This window comes from Pieris napi, chromosome 7 (assembly GCF_905475465.1).
Source record: "Pieris napi chromosome 7, ilPieNapi1.2, whole genome shotgun sequence".
Classification (NCBI taxonomy): domain Eukaryota; kingdom Metazoa; phylum Arthropoda; class Insecta; order Lepidoptera; family Pieridae; genus Pieris; species Pieris napi.
Genome location: NC_062240.1, coordinates 5,934,012 through 5,959,894, shown reverse-complemented (window position 1 = coordinate 5,959,894; position 25,883 = coordinate 5,934,012). Strand labels below are relative to the sequence as shown.

The following is a 25,883-nucleotide window of genomic DNA, read 5'->3' as shown; positions in this document are numbered from 1 at the left end:
CAACACCAGAGCCCGTGGAACACTGAGGCCTTTCTTTTAAAGAAGGCGGGTGGGGATCGAAAGCACCCACTATGATTTGTGCTTAAATTTATTTATTTATTTAGTTAGTAAGCTTACATCACACAGTACAAAATCTTACATCTAAAATGTGTGACCATTAATATAAACATACGTTTCACAAAAAAATTAAAGAGAAATTTAAAATTAAAAATTAAAAAAAAAAGACAGTTAAAATACTTATATATAGGTAAATAACACATAAGAAACAGCTTTTGACGGCTGCCCTCAATATGAGAGCGAGGCGGCGGCGTCCTAATTGGCAAATTATTCTAAAATTAACGGTTGGTTACGAAGCTTATTTGTGAGTGATATCCTATCCCACTTCTGATTTTAGCAACCAGAAGTTATAATCAAATAAAAAAAACTATTCGAAATAAGCTACGAAGTGATTTAACCAAAAATAACTTCATTAAAGAACAAATCACGGTATTCTCGAAATCACACTATATCTACCATAAAATTTACTTGTACAATCAAAACAACACGACTTTGGGTATTTTAAAAACAACCGTTAACCTTAAAATAATTACACAAAAATTACCGAATAAAAGTAACCCAAAACGTACTCACAGTATGCGGCCTCAACACCAACCACTTTTCTTGTCAACGTCCGAGCAACACCAGAGCCCGTGGAACACTGAGGCCTTTCTTTTAAAGAAGGCGGGTGGGGATCGAAAGCACCCACTATGATTTCTGCTTAAATTTATTTATTTATTTAGTTATTAAGCTTACATCACACAGTACAAAATCTTACATCTAAAATGTGTGACCATTAATGTAAACATACGTTTCACAAAAAAATTAAAGAGAAATTTAAAATTAAAAATTAAAAAAAAAAGACAGTTAAAATACTTATATATAGGTAAATAACACATAAGAAACAGCTTTTGACGGCTGCCCTCAATATGAGAGCGAGGCGGCGGCGTCCTAATTGGCAAATTATTCTAAAATTAACGGTTGGTTACGAAGCTTAATTGTGAGGGATATCCTATCCCACTTCTGATTTTAGCAACCAGAAGTTATAATCAAATAAAAAAAACTATTCGAAATAAGCTACGAAGTGATTTAACCAAAAATAACTTCATTAAAGAACAAATCACGGTATTCTCGAAATCACACTATATCTACCATAAAATTTACTTGTACAATCAAAACAACACGACTTTGGGTATTTTAAAAACAACCGTTAACCTTAAAATAATTACACAAAAATTACCGAATAAAAGTAACACAAAACGTACTCACAGTATGCGGCCTCGACACCAACCACTTTTCTTGTCAACGTCCGAGCAACACCAGAGCCCGTGGAACACTGAGGCCTTTCTTTTAAAGAAGGCGGGTGGGGATCGAAAGCACCCACTATGATTTGTGCTTAAATTTATTTATTTATTTAGTTATTAAGCTTACATCACACACAGTACAAAATCTACTAAATATTTTACAAAATATTACATCTTAAATGTGTGACAATTAATGTAAACATACGTTTCACAAAAAAATCAAAGAGAAATTTTAAATTTTAAATTAAAAAAAAAAGACAATTAAAATCCTTATATATAGGGAAATAACACATAAGAAACAGCTTTTGACGGCTACCCTCAATATGAGAACGAGGCGGCGGCGTCCTAATTGGCAAATTATTCTAAAATTAACGGTTGTTTACGAAGCTTATTTGTGAGCGATATCCTATCCCACTTCTGATTTTAGCAACCAGAAGTTATAATCAAATAAAAAAAACTATTCGAAATAAGCTACGAAGTGATTTAACCAAAAATAACTTCATTAAAGAACAAATCACGGTATTCTGGAAATCACACTATATCTACCATAAAATTTACTTGTACAATCAAAACAACACGACTTTGGGTATTTTAAAAACAACCGTTAACCTTAAATTACACAAAAATTACCGAATAAAAGTAACACAAAACGTACTTACAGTATGCGGCCTCGACACCAACCACTTTTCTTGTCAACGTCCGAGCAACACCAGAGCCCGTGGAACACTGAGGCCTTTCTTTTAAAGAAGGCGCGAGGGGATCGAAAGCACCCACTATGATTTCTGCTTAAATTTATTTATTTATTTAGTTATTAAGCTTACATCACACACAGTACAAAATCTACTAAATATTTTGCAAAATATTACATCTTAAATGTGTGACAATTAATGTAAACATACGTTTCACAAAAAAATTAAAGAGAAATTTTAAATTTTAAATTAAAAAAAAAAGACAATTAAAATCCTTATATATAGGTAAATAACACATAAGAAACAGCTTTTGACGGCTGCCCTCAATATGAGAGCGAGGCGGCGGCGTCCTAATTGGCAAATTATTCTAAAATTAACGGTTGGTTACGAAGCTTATTTGTGAGTGATATCCTATCCCACTTCTGATTTTAGCAACCAAAAATAACTTCATTAAAGAACAAATCACGGTATTCTCGAAATCACACTATATCTACCATAAAATTTACTTGTACAATCAAAACAACACGACTTTGGGTATTTTAAAAACAACCGTTAACCTTAAAATAATTACACAAAAATTACCGAATAAAAGTAACCCAAAACGTACTCACAGTATGCGGCCTCGACACCAACCACTTTTCTTGTCAACGTCCGAGCAACACCAGAGCCCGTGGAACACTGAGGCCTTTCTTTTAAAGAAGGCGGGTGGGGATCGAAAGCACCCACTATGATTTGTGCTTAAATTTATTTATTTATTTAGTTATTAAGCTTACATCACACAGTACAAAATCTTACATCTAAAATGTGTGACCATTAATATAAACATACGTTTCACGAAAAAATTAAAGAGAAATTTAAAATTAAAAATTAAAAAAAAAAGACAGTTAAAATACTTATATATAGGTAAATAACACATAAGAAACAGCTTTTGACGGCTACCCTCAATATGAGAGCGAGGCGGCGGCGTCCTAATTGGCAAATTATTCTAAAATTAACGGTTGGTTACGAAGCTTATTTGTGAGTGATATCCTATCCCACTTCTGATTTTAGCAACCAGAAGTTATAATCAAATAAAAAAAACTATTCGAAATAAGCTACGAAGTGATTTAACCAAAAATAACTTCATTAAAGAACAAATCACGGTATTCTCGAAATCACACTATATCTACCATAAAATTTACTTGTACAATCAAAACAACACGACTTTGGGTATTTTAAAAACAACCGTTAACCTTAAAATAATTACACAAAAATTACCGAATAAAAGTAACCCAAAACGTACTCACAGTATGCGGCCTCGACACCAACCACTTTTCTTGTCAACGTCCAAGCAACACCAGAGCCCGTGGAACACTGAGGCCTTTCTTTTAAAGAAGGCGGGTGGGGATCGAAAGCACCCACTATGATTTGTGCTTAAATTTATTTATTTATTTAGTTATTAAGCTTACATCACACAGTACAAAATCTTACATCTAAAATGTGTGACCATTAATATAAACATACGTTTCACAAAAAAATTAAAGAGAAATTTAAAATTAAAAATTAAAAAAAAAAGACAGTTAAAATACTTATATATAGGTAAATAACACATAAGAAACAGCTTTTGACGGCTGCCCTCAATATGAGAGCGAGGCGGCGGCGTCCTAATTGGCAAATTATTCTAAAATTAACGGTTGGTTACGAAGCTTATTTGTGAGTGATATCCTATCCCACTTCTGATTTTAGCAACCAGAAGTTATAATCAAATAAAAAAAACTATTCGAAATAAGCTACGAAGTGATTTAACCAAAAATAACTTCATTAAAGAACAAATCACGGTATTCTCGAAATCACACTATATCTACCATAAAATTTACTTGTACAATCAAAACAACACGACTTTGGGTATTTTAAAAACAACCGTTAACCTTAAAATAATTACACAAAAATTACCGAATAAAAGTAACACAAAACGTACTCACAGTATGCGGCCTCGACACCAACCACTTTTCTTGTCAACGTCCGAGCAACACCAGAGCCCTCGGCAATATGGGGCCTATCTTTTATATAAGGCGGGTGGGGATTGAAACCCCCCTCTATGATTTCTGCTTATTTTTTTTTTATTTTTTTCGTTATTAAGCTTACAACATCACACACAGTACAAAATCTACTAAATATTTTACAAAATCTTACATCTAAAATGTGTGACAATTAATGTAAACATACGTTTCACAAAAAATTAAAGAGAAATTTTAAATTTAAAAAAAAAGACAATTAAAATCCTTATATATAGGGAAATAACACATAAGAAACAGCTTTTGACGGCTACCCTCAATATGAGAACGAGGCGGCGGCGTCCTAATTGGCAAATTATTCTAAAATTAACGGTTGTTTACGAAGCTTATTTGTGAGCGATATCCTATCCCACTTCTGATTTTAGCAACCAGAAGTTATAATCAAATAAAAAAAACTATTCGAAATAAGCTACGAAGTGATTTAACCAAAAATAACTTCATTAAAGAACAAATCACGGTATTCTCGAAATCACACTATATCTACCATAAAATTTACTTGTACAATCAAAACAACACGACTTTGGGTATTTTAAAAACAACCGTTAACCTTAAAATAATTACACAAAAATTACCGAATAAAAGTAACACAAAACGTACTCACAGTATGCGGCCTCGACACCAACCACTTTTCTTGTCAACGTCCGAGCAACACCAGAGCCCTCGGCAATATGGGGCCTATCTTTTATATAAGGCGGGTGGGGATTGAAACCCCCCTCTATGATTTCTGCTTATTTTTTTTTTATTTTTTTCGTTATTAAGCTTACAACATCACACACAGTACAAAATCTACTAAATATTTTACAAAATCTTACATCTAAAATGTGTGACAATTAATGTAAACATACGTTTCACAAAAAATTAAAGAGAAATTTTTAAAAAAAGACAATTAAAATCCTTATATATAGGGAAATAACACATTAGAAACAGCTTTTGACGGCTACCCTCAATATGAGAGCGAGGCGGCGGCGTCCTAATTGATCGTTCACGTGGCGACTTATTCTAAAATTAACGGTTGTTTACAAGGCTTATTTGTGAGCGAAATCCTATCCCACTTCTGATTTTAGCAACCAGAAGTGATAATGAAATTTAAAAAAACTATTCGAAATAACACTAAATCTACCTTAAAATTAACTTATACAATCAAAGCAACATGACATTGGGTATTTTAAAAACAACCGTTAACCTTAACCCTTATCTTCATTTTGTATAGTATACCATACATCCAACTTTATAAAAATATATGATCCCTATAAAATCATTTTTAACCCTTATCGTGGCAAGATTCTATTTTAGAAGAAAAGCAAAAAAAATTATATAGAAAAACAAGATGTATACTATTCTATACATTGCTACACGTACAGTGATTATCGCATTTTCAGGAATGTATATTATGCTATACATTGGTATATTTAGGGAGAGTTGAAATGTCACTAGTAGTTTTTAATATATACCAAAAGATTATTGTAAATAACATGATTTTAAATAAAAATAACTGTCTTGGTGGAAATAAAATGTTTAATAAAATTAATCTTTCTTGAACAACAAAATAATCGTAATTTAATAATTCAGAGACCCTATTGCTTGCAGTGGTACTCCAAAAAACATTTTCGATTCTTCACATAACAAAGATGAACCTTACATTTTGTTCACATCGTACTTGCCTGGCCAACTTTGCAGTACTTGCACCTCTCATATCCGGTTATTTGCGGCCAATGATCATATTTGTCACACCGGACATCATCGCATGGTTTTTATATTTGCTTTGTCCGGTATTACGTCTAAATTTTTCACTGAAACGTTTCGACCTCGTTTCGGTAGGCCACTGTAGATTTCGTACCTAAAATCTTCTAGACGATCCTGCTTTCTAGTGGTATTTATCATTTTGTTATGTCTGTGACGTAAAGCCAAGCGTTGTTGATGCCTACGAGTATATACAAAAGCTGGGAGAAAATTTTCATATACCACCTGTGCCATCTTATTCCAGTGCGATATAATGCAATCAGCATGTCTGCCAAATCGACACCTCTAATGTGACGATTATAGTCTTTAACAATTTTAGGACATCTTACATCAACACGAGATTTTGCTTCTTTGCCGAATCGTTTTATATTTTCGACAGGGTATGCATCATCATAAGAACCCACCAATGTGACCTGTTTATTATCAACCCACTAAGTATTTAATAATTATTTCTTTTTCAAAGCCTTTTCAGTTAGCAGGTTAGTAGCAGCATCTTTGGAGTCTATTTTGTATTTTGTCTGATTGTTCCTTAACTAAATATACCATAATTTTCCCTCAACATAATTTATAGCAGTCTATTAGCCCAAAGCAAAAGAAACATGCAAAAAACCCATCGTTATAGTAAAGCCAAACCATATTGTATTATAGATATATATTTATATATCAGTTATGTAGTATTTCAGTTATAATAATATGTGTATTTTTTGTGGGAATCGAATCCCAACTTTGTGTGTAGCTTTCTACAACCACTATATCAACGAGGCAGTCAAACATAAGTTCAACTGTCTTTTAAATTGTAATAAAATTGGTTTAATATACATATAAGACAGACATACTTGCAATTTAATTTTTATAGTAAAGTCCATTAAAATATTCATTCCGTGCAGTTAGCAATGTATATTATTCTATACACTATCAACGAAAGGTAAATTACTGTAACTGCGGCATTGTGTAGTATAATATACGTTAGTAAAAAACACGACAAAAACATACTGATTCTCATAGCGACAACAGCATATTATATATAAAAATGTGTTAAAACAAACATTTAGGCATGTGTACTTTATAAAAAACATGCATATTTAGGAGTACAAACATAAAAATAAAATAAAACTTACTATAGATAAACCTGTGCGGCGCATTTTGACATTTATTTTTCACAATTGATTTAAAATTATGACAGATAAACTACTATTTTTATCTTTGAAGTATAAATAGACGTCTAGAAATGTCATGTGTTTAATAAAACTAAGTTAACCCTTATATTCATTTTGTATAGTATACCATACATCCAACTTTATAAAAATATATGATCACTATAAAATCATTTTTAACTTCCTAATTTTAAATCAATTGTGAAAAATAAACGTCAAAATGCGCCGCACAGGTTTATCTATAGTAAGTTTTATTTTATTTTTATGTTTGTACTCCTAAATATGCATGTTTTTTATAAAATACACATGCCTAAATGTTTGTTTTAACACATTTTTATATATAATATGCTGTTGTCGCTATGAGAATCAGTATGTTTTTGTCGTGTTTTTTACTAACGTATATTATACTATACAATGCCGCAGTTACAGTAATTTACCTTTCGTTGATAGTGTATAGAATAATATACATTGCTAACTGCACGGAATGAATATTTTAATGGACTTTACTATAAAAATTAAATTGCAAGTATGTCTGTCTTATATGTATATTAAACCAATTTTATTACAATTTAAAAGACAGTTGAACTTATGTTTGACTGCCTCGTTGATATAGTGGTTGTAGAAAGCTACACACAAAGTTGGGATTCGATTCCCACAAAAAATACACATATTATTATAACTGAAATACTACATAACTGATATATAAATATATATCTATAATACAATATGGTTTGGCTTTACTATAACGATGGGTTTTTTGCATGTTTCTTTTGCTTTGGGCTAATAGACTGCTATAAATTATGTTGAGGGAAAATTATGGTATATTTAGTTAAGGAACAATCAGACAAAATACAAAATAGACTCCAAAGATGCTGCTACTAACCTGCTAACTGAAAAGGCTTTGAAAAAGAAATAATTATTAAATACTTAGTGGGTTGATAATAAACAGGTCACATTGGTGGGTTCTTATGATGATGCATACCCTGTCGAAAATATAAAACGATTCGGCAAAGAAGCAAAATCTCGTGTTGATGTAAGATGTCCTAAAATTGTTAAAGACTATAATCGTCACATTAGAGGTGTCGATTTGGCAGACATGCTGATTGCATTATATCGCACTGGAATAAGATGGCACAGGTGGTATATGAAAATTTTCTCCCAGCTTTTGTATATACTCGTAGGCATCAACAACGCTTGGCTTTACGTCACAGACATAACAAAATGATAAATACCACTAGAAAGCAGGATCGTCTAGAAGATTTTAGGTACGAAATCTACAGTGGCCTACCGAAACGAGGTCGAAACGTTTCAGTGAAAAATTTAGACGTAATACCGGACAAAGCAAATATAAAAACCATGCGATGATGTCCGGTGTGACAAATATGATCATTGGCCGCAAATAACCGGATATGAGAGGTGCAAGTACTGCAAAGTTGGCCAGGCAAGTACGATGTGAACAAAATGTAAGGTTCATCTTTGTTATGTGAAGAATCGAAAATGTTTTTTGGAGTACCACTGCAAGCAATAGGGTCTCTGAATTATTAAATTACGATTATTTTGTTGTTCAAGAAAGATTAATTTTATTAAACATTTTATTTCCACCAAGACAGTTATTTTTATTTAAAATCATGTTATTTACAATAATCTTTTGGTATATATTAAAAACTACTAGTGACATTTCAACTCTCCCAAAACATACCAATGTATAGCATAATATACATTCCTGAAAATGCGATAATCACTGTACGTGTAGCAATGTATAGAATAGTATACATCTTGTTTTTCCAAAATTTTCATGTCACGTTTTTTTTATTTATTTTTTTGGTTATTTTTATGCCCCAAAGAAGCTACCTATATAATTTTGTTTTGCTTTTCTTCTAAAAAAAGAATCTTGCCACGATAAGAGTTAAAACAATTACACAAAAACAACACAGAACAAACTCACAGTATGCGGCCTCGACACCAACCACTTATCTTCTCAACGTCCGAACAAGAACAGAGCACGTAGCACACTGAGCCTCAGTGACTGAGGTCTTTCTTTTATAGAAGGCGGGTGGGGATCGAAACCAACCACTAAGATAATTCTGCTTGATGAATTTGTAATAAACAAGTTTCGTGACATTTCGTGTACTCGTTCCACGACCGAACCCGAATCGACCATAGAGACAAACGGCAGTCATAGAAACGAGTGTCAAAGATTTCTTTAATATTTATTATTAATAAGTTTTAAATGTTTAAAGTGATATGATAATATACTACTTTCAATAATAATAATAATGACTATGGAGTCATTATTATTATCGACCATTGAATAGTCGTTAATTTATAGATCTAGCAACATTGACAAATTAAAAAAACCATTCGTATTAACGGCCTCGAACCAATTCGACTTTGACATTATTAATTGACAATGACAGCTGACACTAACACAATGTCTTCAATATTAATTATAAAGACTACAGACTATCAAATAGTCGTTAATTTGCAGATCCATTAATATTGGTAAATAAAATAAACCATATAACCGTTTTCAACTAATTTGACCCCGATATTACCAAATGATGATGAATGACAATTCCTTAAACATAAATAATAAATGCTATGAATTTACCACAGACTATCAATCCTTTATATTGTTTATTATTATCTTAAATATACTTATTTAGTTGAATTAAATATCAATCTTTATATTTTTGTAACAATATAATCATTATATAATATGAATTTGCGCCCATATATATACTTACGAACAAATTGCATTAAACCGGGAAACCAAAAGTGTTTTAAAATTAGGTCACAAGTCATGTCAACCCCGATATGTTCATGCTCGTCATGGAATACCCTCAGTAAGCTAGGCCTGTGACCCTTAAACAAACTTAAACAAACAATGCGTGTTTAATTAACTTAGTATCGTTGATGATTTTCCGCCGAGCTCTAGTTTCGCGTGTTCCTCGCAGGCCACATCGATGTTATAAAGACTTTTGAACCGCGCCTTCTTCACAGGGATTCTTTACTACGTACTTCGCTCACCCCAGTGAGCTGCTGTCCTGCACTTCAGGCGAATGACGACCCCGCGGCGGCCCAAACCCGAGGTCCCGGGAAAAGCCCGTGTCGGCTGAAAACAGCCCGAGCTTAGCTGTCAGGGCCCTTTGGCAACAGCGAGATTAATTTCCCAAATAAAAAATGTATAAACATGCATCATCGCATCGACGCGTGATTATGGCTTCATAGCGGCGTGTCCTCTACACATTCTGTATTAACGACTTAACGTAATCTTGTAGTAGCGTTGAAAGTAGATAATTGAATTATTTGCAAACTTTCGGATGGCAACACAGTCATTGAATTTCTTAGGTTAGTATGGTTTATTGTCTTGATACTTCATGCAATTACTCATTTTTATTTCTATTATTTATTTTTTCCGAATAGTTAACAGGTATAATAGCCTAAGCATTTAGAAAGCTTCATAATCAATGTGAGAGACAGTGATAACAGCAATGACTATGCATATTGATTTTTTCGATTCTGATTTTGATTATTCCGAATTTGCCGCGCTTTTTCGTTATCTTCTTTCATTTGCCTGACTCTATCTGTCAAGTATTAATTCAATTACCTTTAATTCAAAACTCAATTGTCAGTTGTCACTCATGTGTAGTCTTTCTAGTCTGTGACAATAACATTTTAAAACACTATTTTGTATGGAATATGCATTAAAGTATTTACTAATGATTATTTCTCGCTTTCGTTTAATACCCTACCTAGTATTATATCTCCATCTTTAAATTACAATAATGAACCTTCTTCCAAAAAGCCATAAAGAATTTAGTGATAAAGATTATTGGAATAAGTTTTTCAAAAAACGTGGAAACAAAGCTTTTGAATGGTAGGTTAACTTTAGATTTGCACATCTTACAAGTTAATTCCATGTATGTGACTAAATAAAATATTTTGCAGGTATGGGGAATATTTAGAACTATGTACATACTTACATAAATACATTAAACAGACGGACAAAATATTAATCCCTGGCTGTGGTAATTCTAGTCTTAGTGCTGATCTTTATGATGTTGGATTGAAACAAATAACAAACATAGATGTCTCAGAAGTTGTAATTAGGCAAATGAAGGCTAAAAATGTGGGAAATCAGAAATGACCTTTACCTGTATGGATGCTATGAAAACAACATTTGAAGATGATGAATTTAATGTGGTACTTGATAAAGGTACATTGGATGCTTTAATGCCAGATGAATCTGAAGACACTATAGCAAACATTGATAATTATTTTAAAGAGATGAAGAGAATATTAAAAACAGGTGGAAGATTTATATGTATATCTCTTCTTCAGAGTCATATTTTAAAGAAACTAGTTGATGTATTTTCTGATAAATCATGGATGTTTAGAGTTGTTAGATGTCATGAAGCTGAGCAGAAAAATATTGAAAATGGTGATGGAACAACATTGCCAGTGTTTGTAGTTATTGCTACTAAGTTCAAACTGATGCCAAACTTGGTTTGTTCTTTTTTTACATTAATCTACCTAAGAATATATATGAATTAATATATAATTAATTAATTATTATAATTGAAGTTATATGAATAACTTTTCTTTCTTAGCAAGATCTTTATAGATTTGAAATTACTGGTAACCATATAGCACTCAAGGTATTACTTACCTATAGAGTGTTTGTTATTGAATGAGTCCAGGAAATTGTATGTTAATATAAAGATTTTTCTACAAAAAAACATAATAGGAAATCTTTTACTCTAAAAATCTAAAGATATACTTTATTACAGAATGTGCTATATATACACTCAAAAACACATTTTATGAAGAGATCATTATTTGTTTTGTTCATATTTTCAGCTTTTAGAAGTATGTTTAGCTGGTGAAAAAATGATAAGACTAAAATCGCCAGAAGAGTTACTTAGTTGTGTGAAGTCTGCTCAAGACACTGCATTTATCACAAACAGCTTGGGGAAATCACGCCTCGATGAGGATGATGAGGTAAAGTGGAATTTAATTAAACATGATTATAGATAGCCCATAGATAAATAGTAGTAGCATATATACTGATTTGGTTTCAATCAAATAAAATTAAAAAGGCATACAATTCTAAAAAATAACAATACCTTGCTCACTTCATAACTTACAAGCTTATTATAATGGTGCTTCTAAACAGGCCATGTTTTGCTGCAATTGATGGCTGCAACACTGTGGCCGGCAACATTGCAAACAATAGCAGCCACACTATGCAATAATGCAGTAATGACCCGGCCATATAGCCAAACATGTTTTGTATAGCCACATATGGCCGATGTTGCTCCGATGGGTGGCCGGACGATCGCTGGTCTATCAAATTCAACTGCAATATTGCACTGCCAGTTCTATTGTTGTTTCAGTCACTCTCTTTGTTATGGCACAGTGTATCCTGTTTTACGCGACATGAAGTTTGCTATGAGTGAAGTGTGCCTGTTGCTATATTCTGTGTTTTGCGATCAGCTGCATTTTGACGTTAAATTAAATATTAATTAAAATTTAGGCTACTACGTAAAAATGACTGCTACGTGGTCTAACGAAAAAATTACTGATTTCATTAATGAAGTACATTTATAGCCTGAGTTGTGGGATATAAAAACCGGCATAAACAATGATAGGAATGCTAAAAAAGATGCATGGAATGAAATCGCTGAAAAGTTTGGCATAACAAGCAACGAGGCTTACAAAAAAAAATAATTTTTTTTTTGGTCCAATTTTGTTTAAAAGAAAGTCTAATTAATAAAGAATAATTTATTATCAAGGCTTATTTCAAGACTCAAATTGTCTACAGTTTCACGCCTATTTAAGTAAGGTCGAATCCACAATCTCTTCTTTTTCTGTTTCTTTTTTAAAACAATATAAGCTGCTGCGATCAGTGTGATTTCGTCAGCCATTGTTGCCGGTTTGTGTGGCCCGTTTAGGAGTCTGCATCATGGGTTGCAATATGTCATGGTTGCAGACATATTGCAACACATGGCCCAGCCATAGATTGTTCGGCCATCAGCTGCATTAAAATATTTTTGTAATGGCCGGGAAATTAGTTGCCAACAGTGCAGCCATCAATTGCAGCAAAACATGGCCCGTTTAGAAGCGCCATAATATACAGATAAATGAACATAACTACATAGTCAGTATCAAAATTCTGTCATAAATGGAAATAATGATAGAAACAAAAGTACTGATCAGTTTTTAATGAGTGATATATCAATTTATAGTACATTAATTAAGGAATAGAAATAGCATAAAATTATTTGAAATGACCTCCCTTATTTTTAATACAGGCCCATAAGCGCCGCGGCCAGACGTCTATCACAGCATGCACCATATTGATGTCGATTTCAGACTCTCCAAATTTTTATGGGGTTTATCATAGACCTTCCTCTTTAAGACCTGCCAAATATTAAGGTCCGGACTAAGGGAAGGCCAATACTAATGTCTTATTAAGTCAATGTTTTGAGGCTCAAACCAGGCTTGAGTGGTCTTGGCTTTGTGTGCAGGTGCAAATTCTTGCTGAACTGCCCCTTTTCGCAAAAATGAACCTCAGTTGGCCTGTAATAGGACACTCCCAACCAGACCATTACTTATGGTGGATGATGTCCATGTTGCACCCTCGGAACTTTATTTCCAGCTTCTTCACAACTCCTAGCGTACACTCTGTATGCTAGGGCTAGTTCTTTTCTTGTCCTTAACACTGGAGACTTCATTGTACCTATCAATAGTACGGTACACAAACCTAAGCGTTGTATTAAAAATTTTGAGCAACTTGAAAATGGTACTCAGCGAGTGCCCACAGCGGTGCAACGCAATAACAGCTATTCAGTTTTCTTTCAATGTCCACTCCATCGTGAAAAATTACGAAAAGAGATTGTTTTTTGTTTTAAAACAAAAGTCAAACATTCAAAAATAGAAAGCAATAATTTTTTTATAAAATCATGTTCGAAATTTAAAAATAATGTGCCAGTGACAGAACTTTGGGACCAACTACGTATTTTGTCTATTAAAAACTTTTGAAGGCATAAATATTATGTATGAAAGGCTAGGTTTTGTTAAATCTAATTGAATAAATCATTTATGCTATCTATATGCTGACTCTTATGATTTAATAGAATATAAAATATGGTAGAAACCAGAGAGGGAACAGAGATAAAGTACATATAAAGTATATTTATATGTTTAGCCAGTAGGAAAAGCTTAGGTCACTTATGTATATTTCTTTGAAAAAGCATGGCAACTAACCAGTTTTGTAACTTTTCTTTATGTTTATGAATTATGAAATGCTGACAGGATTTCTTTAAACAATTGAAGATGTAGGTTTTTCATTTTGACAGGTGTCCCTTGACCTTATGATGCCTGGGGAAGATACTCCCCGCTACACTCTGTATGTTGTAGATAAGAAAAAATCGCAAGCTGTTAACAAATATGCTGTATTTATTGTGCCGCAGGGAAGGTAAAATATTTGATTGATATTTGATTAAGAAATGCAAATTTATTGTGGTAAATAATATAACAGACCAGATATTGTTTGTAAAATCTGCATATCATGTTTATAATATCTTAATTATTATTGATCTTATCATACTTGGTTAACCCAATTTATAATGAAAGCAATAACTTATTTCAGTGAATATTACATTATCATAATTAATTTGTCTTACATTTTGTATCATCTATAATTAGAATATGAATATAGCTGTTTATTAACGTCCAGAAGGATCTTCATAATATTTACTAACACGCTTCTTTGGATACGTGCCCGTTATTCGGTGTTGAAAAGAACAAAAAGATATAGAGTGTATAACTTAAATAAAAAAATCATATTTTTTAAGGCTATTTCATGTTGAATATTATCTTAATATTATAATACCATACTCGCAAATACATACTATGAACTACAATGTTTAAAGTTCCAGATAAATTCGAATTTATTATTAATAATCTTTATAAGCCTTGACACAAAAGTCCGGCAAAAGTTTAGGTATAAGACAAGTCGGTTTGAATCCCAGGCACCACCACGGTATAAACATGTCCATCGTGATTACATTGCGTATGGCTCAACCAATTCTAAAACCTTTTTATATAGAAAACAGATATGTATCTGACATATATATGATAACCTTTATATTAAATTAGTTTTAACATTAGCGACTGCACAGTTTCTGTAGTATGCGTGCCACGCCTTAATTTTGGGCCAATCGTAGTCGCTGCGGAGGTGTATTCCATCATTATATTGTACACTGCACCAAACACAACATTTGGTCTAAAAGATTTGGAAAGTGCACTGTTTTGTGAGGAATATTTTAGTGTTTTTTTGATATTTTGATAATTTTATATAGATACTACTTTAAATAAGGTAAGGGTTCCGAATATTCGAAAAAACAGTATATTCTTTTAATTTTTCATTAATTCTAATGATTAAAGTTGTTTTTGATTTTTACGATTACTAAACATTTAAAGAAAACTTAGTGAGAATTTAAAATATTATTATGTTTGCGTTAAATATGTTATCAAATAATTCAGAAAATCCATAGTTTTACTTAGTATCCGTTTGAGAAATATTTATCAATTACTAGCTGGCCTGGCGAACATCGTACCGCCTAACAGTCGATTCTTTATTTTTTTTAAATACTTATTCTGCTATTCGGGACACCGGTCTAGCTAGTAAGATAAAAAAAAGAAAGTTGATAAGTACAAATAAATTATGTCAAAAAATAAAAATTTACCTTCCCGGAACCCCACCAATAACATTTGAACTTTATGGTATGGTATTAAAGTTCAAATTGATTTTTAAGTATTGTTACGAATATTTTGTATGGGAATATAGAAAAGTGTTGTTTTTAGACTTTTTCACTCAATTTTTTTAATTTTTCTCTCCGTAAGAACCATCCTCGTACTTCAAGGAATATTATTAAAAAAATTCAGACAAATCGGTCAAGCCGTTTTCATGTTATGTCGTGACAACGGAAAACGGGTTTCATTTTTATATACATATCGTGGCCTTCAAGCCAGAGGGGCGTATAAGCAATACCCCTACTTTTCAGGAGACAAAAAAAACTTAATAAGTTTTTTTGCAATGTATCTCTTTATCTGAAAATGTACATGTGTCTACTAAAGTACTTTCTTAATAACGTGAAATGATTATTTTCTTTGTAAGTATTTAAAAACTTGCAATATTGCACTTACTTCCATTTGGCTCGACAGTTGTAGGCAAACCGTATGTTTTCTTTTCTCAGAAAACGCTTTTATCGGATGGACGTAAAATACAAAAGCTTTTTACGCAATGAAATATTTAAAAAAACATCTGAACTTAGTTCAAGTATCGTGAAATATCATAAATAAATATTTTTTATATAATTAAATGCAGTATTTCTACCATTTTTGAAGATTACACGTCCGTCTGGCTTGTCAAAAATATAAAATTAGTTTTGTTCCAAGACAGACGTAAGTGAAATAAAACAAGGCACAAAAATAGTTTAAAATTATTATTATTTAAAAAGGAACTTGGAACCATTAAACTTTTAAAAGAAAAACTTAGCATAGGTATAATTAACACTCTAGTACTACAAAGATAATTATTGTTTCTTTGGTCGTATTCAGCATTCACGATTGCAGAGATCTTAAAGCTGTTGAAAAAAAGTTGTTTACCTACATAGAAACAAAATAAACAAACTAAAAAAACTGCTAATTATAAAAATATCTATAAAGATGAAAAACATGAATAGTATTAAACTTGGTTACCTATTAAAAAATAGATGTTTACCTAAATAGAAACAAAATAAACAAACAAAAAAAATACATCTATAAAAATATCTATAAAGATGAAAAACATGAATAGTAAGTACTTTCCATTTAGTTGCATGCAATCTCATTTAAATTTAGAGCAGGTACAGGCAAACGACTTAATCTATTTAGATCCAACTGAGCAAGCAAAAGTAATAAGTTCAAACATCTATGTAGGTTCTTATCAAATGAACTGATTAATTCTTTTTCCCTGACCGACGTCTTAAATATGAGGCTCGTGTTGCAGATAATTCCAATTCGTCATCATCTTGACGAGGCCTAGTCTGAGGCACGATCCTGATACAGACTGAACAGGAAGTTTTTCATAGTAGTAGTTATGATTCTTGGTTATCGTCCCATCTCGACACATTTCCATCAGATCTTTATGTTTTGCTTGTTTTAACAAAATTTGTCCTGGGTACAGTTTTGCAAGATTCGAATTATGTTCCGATCTAGTCACTCTCTCCTTTAATTTTACCTCTTTGAATTCTTCCCAGTAATCATATTTAAAAAACAACGAATGGGGAATGTTTTTATTAAATCGTAACCATCTTACGTTAGCCCATTGCAAAACAGTTCCATCAGTGGCTTTCATTGTATTTGGAATAATAGTACTTCGCAGTGATTTGAAATCCAAAAAGTCTGTGTGTTCCATAACTTGAACATTATATGGATTGTCTTTACGAGCTAGTCGTATGACATTTTGCCAGTCATCAGGGATGTAGATTTTGGCATACTCAGAAGCTCGTTCAATTGTCGAGTGCATGTTGTCACACTCCATGTAGGTGTGACCAGGTTCAAGAAATTTATAGTCAATGACTCTAATCTCATTGTCAGGTGATGTAATGATATAATTGAACATAGCAACAAGCACAGAATTTCTATTCTGCCCTGGACAGCAGTCAGAAAATAAAATCAGGTGATCGACATTGGAGAGATTTGAGACGTAATTATAGAGACATGTTGATACTTCGTTTGATCCACGGTTGCCTTCATATTCCGGCCAAAAATAACAATAGCCTTGTTTAGTCGCTGCATTGTGAATTGTGAAATTCATGCTACCTAACTTCCGTTTATAAAATACAGGTTTTCCTAAAACCAAAGGACAATATAGCACTGCTTCAAAGTCAAAAGTACAAACATGCGAGCGTATAAGCATATCTTCTATTGCTTTAATTTTATCCGATGTTTTTTCTTCCTGTGCATAGTATTTTCTGTTAACATGCTCTTCGTATTCTTCGTGTTTCGCCTTTTGTTCTTCTTCAGTTAATTGCTCATATTTGTTACACCAACACTGGTCCTTTCTTGGTTTGTGGAAACCTATATTCTTATTTAAAATTAGTTCTTTATACGAAGTTTTTCCAATGGGTTTCTTATGGTTCTCCAAACATTGCTGCTTATATAATTCGTACATTTTTTCTTTATTAAGAATGGTCTCCAAATAAATCTTTTTTGTATCTTTACGGCACCAATGAGAAGGCACTTTTGGAAATGAATCTATGTGATCATTAGCAAACTTTATGTTGTCTTCGCTAAATTTGTTGCAAGGTATGTGATGACCTCTTTTATCAGGGGAAGGTATATTACCCACTCCTCGGCGCGCTTTCTTCAAAGCAGTACGGACCATCTTGTCACTGATATCCAGTGTACGAAGAAAAAAAGGTTGACACACATTTACCGTTTCCGAATTAATCTTGAAACTGTAATTCAAAGTGAATTTCCTTCTCGAGTTTGTCACACGTGATCCTGTTGCTTCAGTTGAAACCACGTTCGATACTATAAAATCCCTTTGTCTTTAAATACTACCCAAACCCCAAAATGACAAATGAATATTTTTTCTCGTACTATTATCAATTTTTGTATGACAAGCTCGTTGACACTTACAATTTTCATTGCCACACTTTTTTGCCGGTACATTTTTTCCTTGACTTGATATGTATGTTTCACCGCAATTTTTCTTCGTTTTTCTAATGTTTTTTTTTCAATTTTCCGGTATTTTTCTTTTGCATCTTTTCACTTTTTGACGATCAAGGTTACTTTCAAGTGTGGGCGATTCTTCTATTTCTTGTGGATTAGTAATGCTGACTGGTTGTTCAATTTGAACTAAAGATGAGGACGTAATGGGTGACATTGGCGAGCACTGAATTTCCTCGTCATCAGGTTGGTAATTAGGGTCTGCTACAGAGTCATCGCTGTCATCAATGAAAGTTGACAGATTCTCGTTATGTGGGTTTTCAGAAGTTTCTATAATGCTAGGGCTTCCTATTGAGTGTATGGATGCTACTGGTGTAAACAGCGGTGTAAGTTGTTTTTCTATTGATGGAACCGATGATTCTAGTAGTTCGTAATCCTTGTTTGTCCTCAATACTGACAATGGTGATTTATTGGAATATAATATTGGAACATTAAAGTCATCACCGTTAAAGCCTAAATTTTCCATTCCATCAAGGTTACTTTCAAGTGTGGGCGATTCTTCTATTTCTTGTGGATTAGTAATGCTGACTGTTTGTTTAATTTGAACTAAAGATGAGGACGTAATGGGTGACATTGGCGAGCACTGAATTTCCTCGTCTTCAGGTTGGTAATTAGGGTCTGCTACAGAGTCATTGCTGTCATCATCAATCCGTTTCTATGTTCCGCCTGTCCACTCTATACGGCCGACTATTGAACACTGCGACTGCGCGGGTGGAAAGAGCGCGGCGCGAATTCAAGGTCGTATACGCATACGTCTTTTTGGCATGACATTTTATTGGTAATCAAAACAAATTCGAAAGTCGTATGAACATACGTCTATATGGCCCGATAATATATTGGTAGGTCATATGAAAATCGATAATCGTATGAAATCGTATGTACGTACGACTTTGTGGTTCGTTACACAATTCGTCATTAGTGGTTACGACCGCGGTACGTCTTTCTGGCATGAAAATAATATCTGACTTCAGTTATACGCCTAAAAGTATTTTATTAATATCTTCTAAAGTAATTAACTTACAAATATGAAAAAAACAGAGGTGGTGTATCGATAAACTTAGAAATAATTGACGTAATAAAAAAAAAAACGATTTTTTTTTATACGCCCCTCTGGCTTGAAGCCCGCGATTTGTTCTCGGCCTTTGGGAGGGTTGTGCGGTACCGGGCGAGTGCCTAAACCGTACATGGAGGACACGGTCGAATTTCTATAGACTAGCTCGAATTATATAAAAAATCCTATACTTGACGCTGGCTAATGCACAAACCGTGCCAGAGCCATAAAAAAAAAAATAAAAAAAATACTTACCTATATATCTTTACTTTGGCACGATTCAAATTTAAACAAAGCGTTAAGGGATATAAGCGCGTCATAAATTAATAATAATTATATTTACTTTTGGATTTGCATTAATCATGGTTAGATAATATTTTATTAAGATTTACATACATATTACATATATATTCTGAATTTAATTTGACATCAACACTGCTTCTTAATTATGTTTACTTTAAAATTATAATAACTTGTATAAGTTTCAATTAATTTGATAAATGAATATTTATTATTTCAATATCTTTGTCATATTTGAAATATTTTTTTTTCAGTTAAAAAGAAGAACAAAACAAAGCAAGTAATTGATTTTGGTCATATATCTCAATACCATTCCTTTATGTGTGCATGTTTGCATCTGACCCCGGCAACAGATATAGCCATAATAGGTCTAGGTGGAGGCGGTCTATGTATGTTTCTCAAAAAATGCTACCCAAAAATGAAAATCACTGCAGTGGACTTGGACCCAGCTATGTTGGAAGTGGCCAAAAATCAGTTTGAGTTGGAAGTAGATGAGCGATTGAGTGTGCAAATTAAAGATGGTTTGGATTTCTTGAAGGAAGAGGCTGAGATATGTAAGTAATTTATAAAACATTTTTAGATAGTGTATTACAAATAAGGGATGAGTCATCTTCGTCTATACTGCTTATTGTAGAAATGCTTGAAAAAATGAGAAATAATTTCCTTTGCATCCTTCTCTCCAATAAGGGAGTGTTCAAGTATTACGTAACGAATTTTGGAAGGGGGGGGGGTCCTTTGGTAAAACGTTACGATGCGGGGCGGGGATTGAATTACGCGTTATTGTTAAAAAAACGACTTTCCAGTACTTTACACCACATAATGGTAACTTTTAGGTATAAAGAGTCCCTAGGTGGTCACGAAACGTTTTATTATTATGTACAGAAAAACGTTACGGCGCGTTACGGGGGGGGGGGGGGGACGGACACGTAATAACTGCATGAACGTTCCCTAAGCTACTTATGGCATCATGAAACTAAATAGTGAATACTGTGTACAATAAATATATCATGGTTTAAGAGGTTTAATTTGTACATTTCATTTCTTTACTTATTTAGTTAAAAAGAATTACTATTAAAAAACAAAAAACCAGTATTATTATATCATCATACCCATTATATACATTAAATAAGTAATAATTATTGGATTAAAATAACTATAAAACTGGTATATAGCCCATTGTTTGTAATCTTTTTAATTAAAGATTTTTCAATTCCAGGCCGCCAGTATAGCTGCGTGATGTTTGATGTAGACAGCAAGGATCGAACTCTGGGCCTCTCATGTCCACCGCAACAGTTTCTGCAGGATGAAGCACTGAGTCACGTCGAGAGGATACTTACGAATGACGGTATAACTTTATTTTAAGATGTTTTAGAAAATATAATTTTTGTTTTAAGATAAATAGCATGTATTTTTGAAGTTATACTTCTTTAGGTGCGTTATGAAAAATTGATGAGTGAAATTTTACGATGCGCGCGCACCGTGACACAAAATTAATAGAATGAAGTTTATTTATTTAATTTTTCAAATGTAAACTGAACTTTATTGACTATAATGACTACTTTTCCAGTCTTTGATTATTTAATTGTAATTAATTATTTGCATGCAATCAAAAACTATTTTTAATAATGCCAAAGAAGTATACGCACCCTTTTTTTAAAAACTAAAATATCAGTTTTATGATTATATTATGTATTTACTAATTTAACCATGAAGTAATATTAAAAAAAACATTTTCTAGGTCACTTTATCCTCAACTTAGTGTGTCGAGATAAAAGTCTTCAGGAGAAAACGATTGAAACGCTAAAGCGGCATTTTAAGCACATAGCGTCGGTTAAACTGTATGAAGAAGTTAATGAAATAATTTTTGCTACAAATAGCAATATGCCTTATAATATTGAAGTTTTAGAACAAGCTGCTAAAAATTTAAACGCAACTGCGCGGAAAAATAATTTAGTTAAAATAAAATGTGTTGATTTAAAAGACTTTTTGCAAGCTGTTACTATTGAATCATAGATGTATATATATTTTAATAAAGTTATTAAGTTATATAGTTTTTTTTATTAAGTAGTAAAGGTATGCATTGGTTCTACCTCTTTCTCGTAATGAGCACATGTTAGACATTTCAACGTTAAATAAGTTATGCAAAATAGTGATATATTTTTGATTTGTTGATAAGGTTTAAAAATTAGGAAGACCCTTTTAGCGTGCACTTCATCCCAGAGGTCGTGCTTTCGAATCACGGTTGTGCGCCAATGTGGAACGTATTACGTAGTTCTAGTACCGCTACAATCTCTACATTTTGAGGAGGCTGGCATACCTCTGACTCAAAAAAAATAAATAATGGCATTTGTCAAGACACAGAACTGCAATAATATAAGTATCTATGTACGTGTATGTGTATTACGAAATATATAAGAGATTGATTCCTTGGTTCGAATAGGTGAATAAAAGTTTAAAAATTTGCTATAATTTCATCTTAGACCAAAACAAGTATATTAAGCAATTCTTATAGACAACTATTTTGGTAGATCGACTCGTTTCTTGGCAATTTTTTCGACATAATGAAACTTTAATTAACCATTTCATAAATATGTGTGAAACCTTGTGTAAAATAGTTATGATTTAATGATTATTTATCTACTAATAACTAATATAGGTAAAGCTAAGGTTTTAACTTTAAAATATCTACTTTCTATTCAAATATATGCTATGGTGTCTAAATGAAACAACAAAAATAAAATAAAACGCATTTAATGCCATTTCTTTGTATTCGCTCACTCGACTAGTGTCCATGATCAATTTACTTTATTGTCCCAAGCGGCATTACAAAACAATTCAACAACTATCATTAGGCTCCCTAATTTATCACAATTGGCACCTACACAGCTCTAACATTCATACAAATAATATACAATAATTTAACAATAATTACATCCACATTGAAATAAATTACAATAGCCAAATAGCATAGAAACATGATTATATAAGTCCTAAAACACTTTTTAAGGATATTTTTTAAACTTTTCTTCTTTTTACCGTTTTCACTATACTGTGGTCCGTTTTGTGAAATATCTGTGGATTCTGACCACAGACTACCAGTAGGCGACTCAGAAGCAGCCTTTTTACCTATTTTCCCGTTAAAAATAGGCTCAATAGTCCTCATAATGGGACTAGGAGTACTTCGGAGACTTTGTCTGTTTAAAGTTTTTAGGAAAGCGGGAGACGAGAGTCGCCTCGTTTTCAGAGTCTTGTTCTTCAAATTGTTGAAGAAAGACCCGTTGGTTTTTGGTAACTCTTTTTTATTTACATCAATAAAATCTACTGGTTCTGGTATGGTCGCGAAATATTCGTTTGCGTCTAACGCTATTGGATTCTCGTCTAGCTTTCTGATTTCATCTTGATTTGTGTTAATGTTTGTATTTAATTCTATGTGTTGTTGATACACTGATGGTTTTCGTCGCCTGTTCTTCTTGGCTACTTGCCATTCTCCATGGTTATGTTCTATTTCTACATCTTCGGTAGACTGTCTTGCAATTTGGAATGCCTCCTCACTTGGCCGCCTTTTCTTCGCAGCAGGAGTTGCATGTCCACTCACACCTTCCACAGATCGCCTTCTTAATTTCTCCTGTCTTTTCTTTATCTTTTTCGGTACATGCAATATGACTGGTTCTGGCTTTTGTTTTTGTAACAGATAATAAATGATTCCTATAACTATTAAAACTTGGAAAACTATAAATTTAAAGAACGTTACGTTTCCGAACCAGCTATCTCGATCTTCCATAAGTAGTTCCATATTTATGGCCATTTTAGCTAGTTGCTCTTGCAAGTTGCTCATTTGCTCTATGTACTTTTGTTCCCATTCGTTGCTTTTCTTTCTTTCTTCTGTCATCTGTACCAATGTTTTCTCGAAAGATTTCTGCATTTCTTCAACCTGTTTCTTATATCGCCTGCTCAACTCTTCTAGATAATGCCCAGAGAGAGACATGTTACGCTCGAGCGTCTGAAATTAGAAAAATATTTGTCATATATATTATACACTAGATATGTATATGGTTTCACTATTTGGCTTCGATTAAATATATTGTCAAAGAACAATGCATTTAATACGCTGGAATGAAAAAAGACAGGTGAGTGCATAACGTTGCAATTCGACTGAATAAGTTTGTATGCATTAGGGAAGTTGCAATCCGTAGCCGTATCAAATATTTCGATCGAGGACTTCTCTGGTTGAGACAAAACCGAGTATCGAGTAGGTAAAGTTTGTACCCGGCACAGCTTTAAATCTGATTTGAAATATATAACTCATACTCTTAAATTCAATTTTAATTTAATTCAAACTATTATATTAAAAACTAATAATAAACACCTACCTTAACCCTATTTGACAGCCGCAGAAACACAGATTCCTTCTGTATCGTCGATTGTGCTTGGTTCTGATTAACAGTATTCTGACTGCCTGGTTGCGGGTCTACAGCCATCTGATCAAAATCGGATATAAAGCTGTCACCGTCAATAGAAACTACGGGTTCACTTATATCCTCAGCATTATTTGACGAATCTTTGGTTTTTTCTATCAATATTTCCGGTTTACTGTATTTCGTATCTGTTTTCAATATATCCTGTTTCTCTGCTTCTGCAGTTTCAACTTTGCTATCGGGTAATATGTCTTCTTGGGAAACTAGCACTACCGTGTCTTCAACTACCACATTAGATTCATCTTTATTATCTTCTTTTATATCTATAGGAGTACTATCATTCTTTTCTTCAGGTACTGTAGGTTTCTCTTCTAATGTCAATGTTTTTTCATCATCTTTGTCACTGACTGTGTTTACTGCAATTAATTTGACATCTTGTTCGCTGTTGGTTTCACTATGATTTTGAGGCGATTCGTCGACGGTTATATTTGTGGTAACATTTAATTCAGACTCAAAACTCGTATTCAGAACGACCTTCTTTTCTTTAATAGCGAGAATGTTACACAACGCGGCCAAATATTTTGGCGGAAATAAAGCGTTCATGTATTCTACACGCTCCTCACTAAATTCTATAGTCTTTGTACTTTTAAAATCTAAACCGAACTTCTGACATATGCCGGTACACTTTAAAGTATCTCTAAGGAATACAGTTCGCACTAAATTTGTTAATTTGTACGAGCTACAACTAAGAAGTTCATACACATCACTGTAAAGAATGTCACTACAGTTATCACACACTATAATATGGCTTGGAGAGCAACATCGTTTGTACACTTTGTCTGATAATGTATCGTTTTGTTCATTCAGGTCAGCACCCGCAACACTCTCAAAAGAGCTCCAGCACTAAGGCTGTGTCAGGGACTGCGCTTGATTTGTGTTAAAAAAACACATCTTTCGGAACAGCGCCCGTTGTACTCATAAAAGAGCACCAGCACTAAGGCTGTCAGGACTATGCCTGATATGTGTTAAAAAAACACATCTTTCAAGTCAGCACCCGTAACACTCTCAAAAGAGCTCCAGCACTAAGGCTGTGTCAGGGACTGCGCCTGATTAATGTTCATTCAGGTCAGCACCCGTAACACTCTCAAAAGAGCTCCAGCACTAAGGCTGTGTCAGGGACTGCGCCTGATTAATGTTCATTCAGGTCAGCACCCGTAACACTCTCAAAAGAGCTCCAGCACTAAGGCTGTGTCAGGGACTGCGCTTGATTTGTGTTAAAAAAACACATCTTTCAAGTCAGCACCCGTTACACTCTCAAAAGAGCTCCAGCACTAAGGCTGTGTCAGGGACTGC

The 25,883-nt window shown here is 33.1% G+C and overlaps 1 protein-coding gene across 2 annotated transcripts in view; it reads left to right on the top strand.

The window, feature by feature from the left end:
• LOC125050779 (eEF1A lysine and N-terminal methyltransferase homolog) overlaps positions 1-25,883 on the top strand; it is a 368,946-nt gene that overhangs the window by 142,432 nt on the left and 200,631 nt on the right. Inside the window, exons 1-3 of one of the 2 annotated variants that reach the window (XM_047650778.1) lie at positions 10,994-11,486; positions 11,841-11,981; positions 14,342-14,460. The exons of the other annotated variant lie outside the window; for it this stretch is intronic. Coding sequence (XP_047506734.1) covers positions 11,124-11,486; positions 11,841-11,981; positions 14,342-14,460 — 623 coding nt within the window. The 5' untranslated portion in view covers positions 10,994-11,123. Of the gene's footprint in view, positions 1-10,993; positions 11,487-11,840; positions 11,982-14,341; positions 14,461-25,883 lie in introns of those variants that run through there. 2 annotated transcript variants of the gene reach the window in all.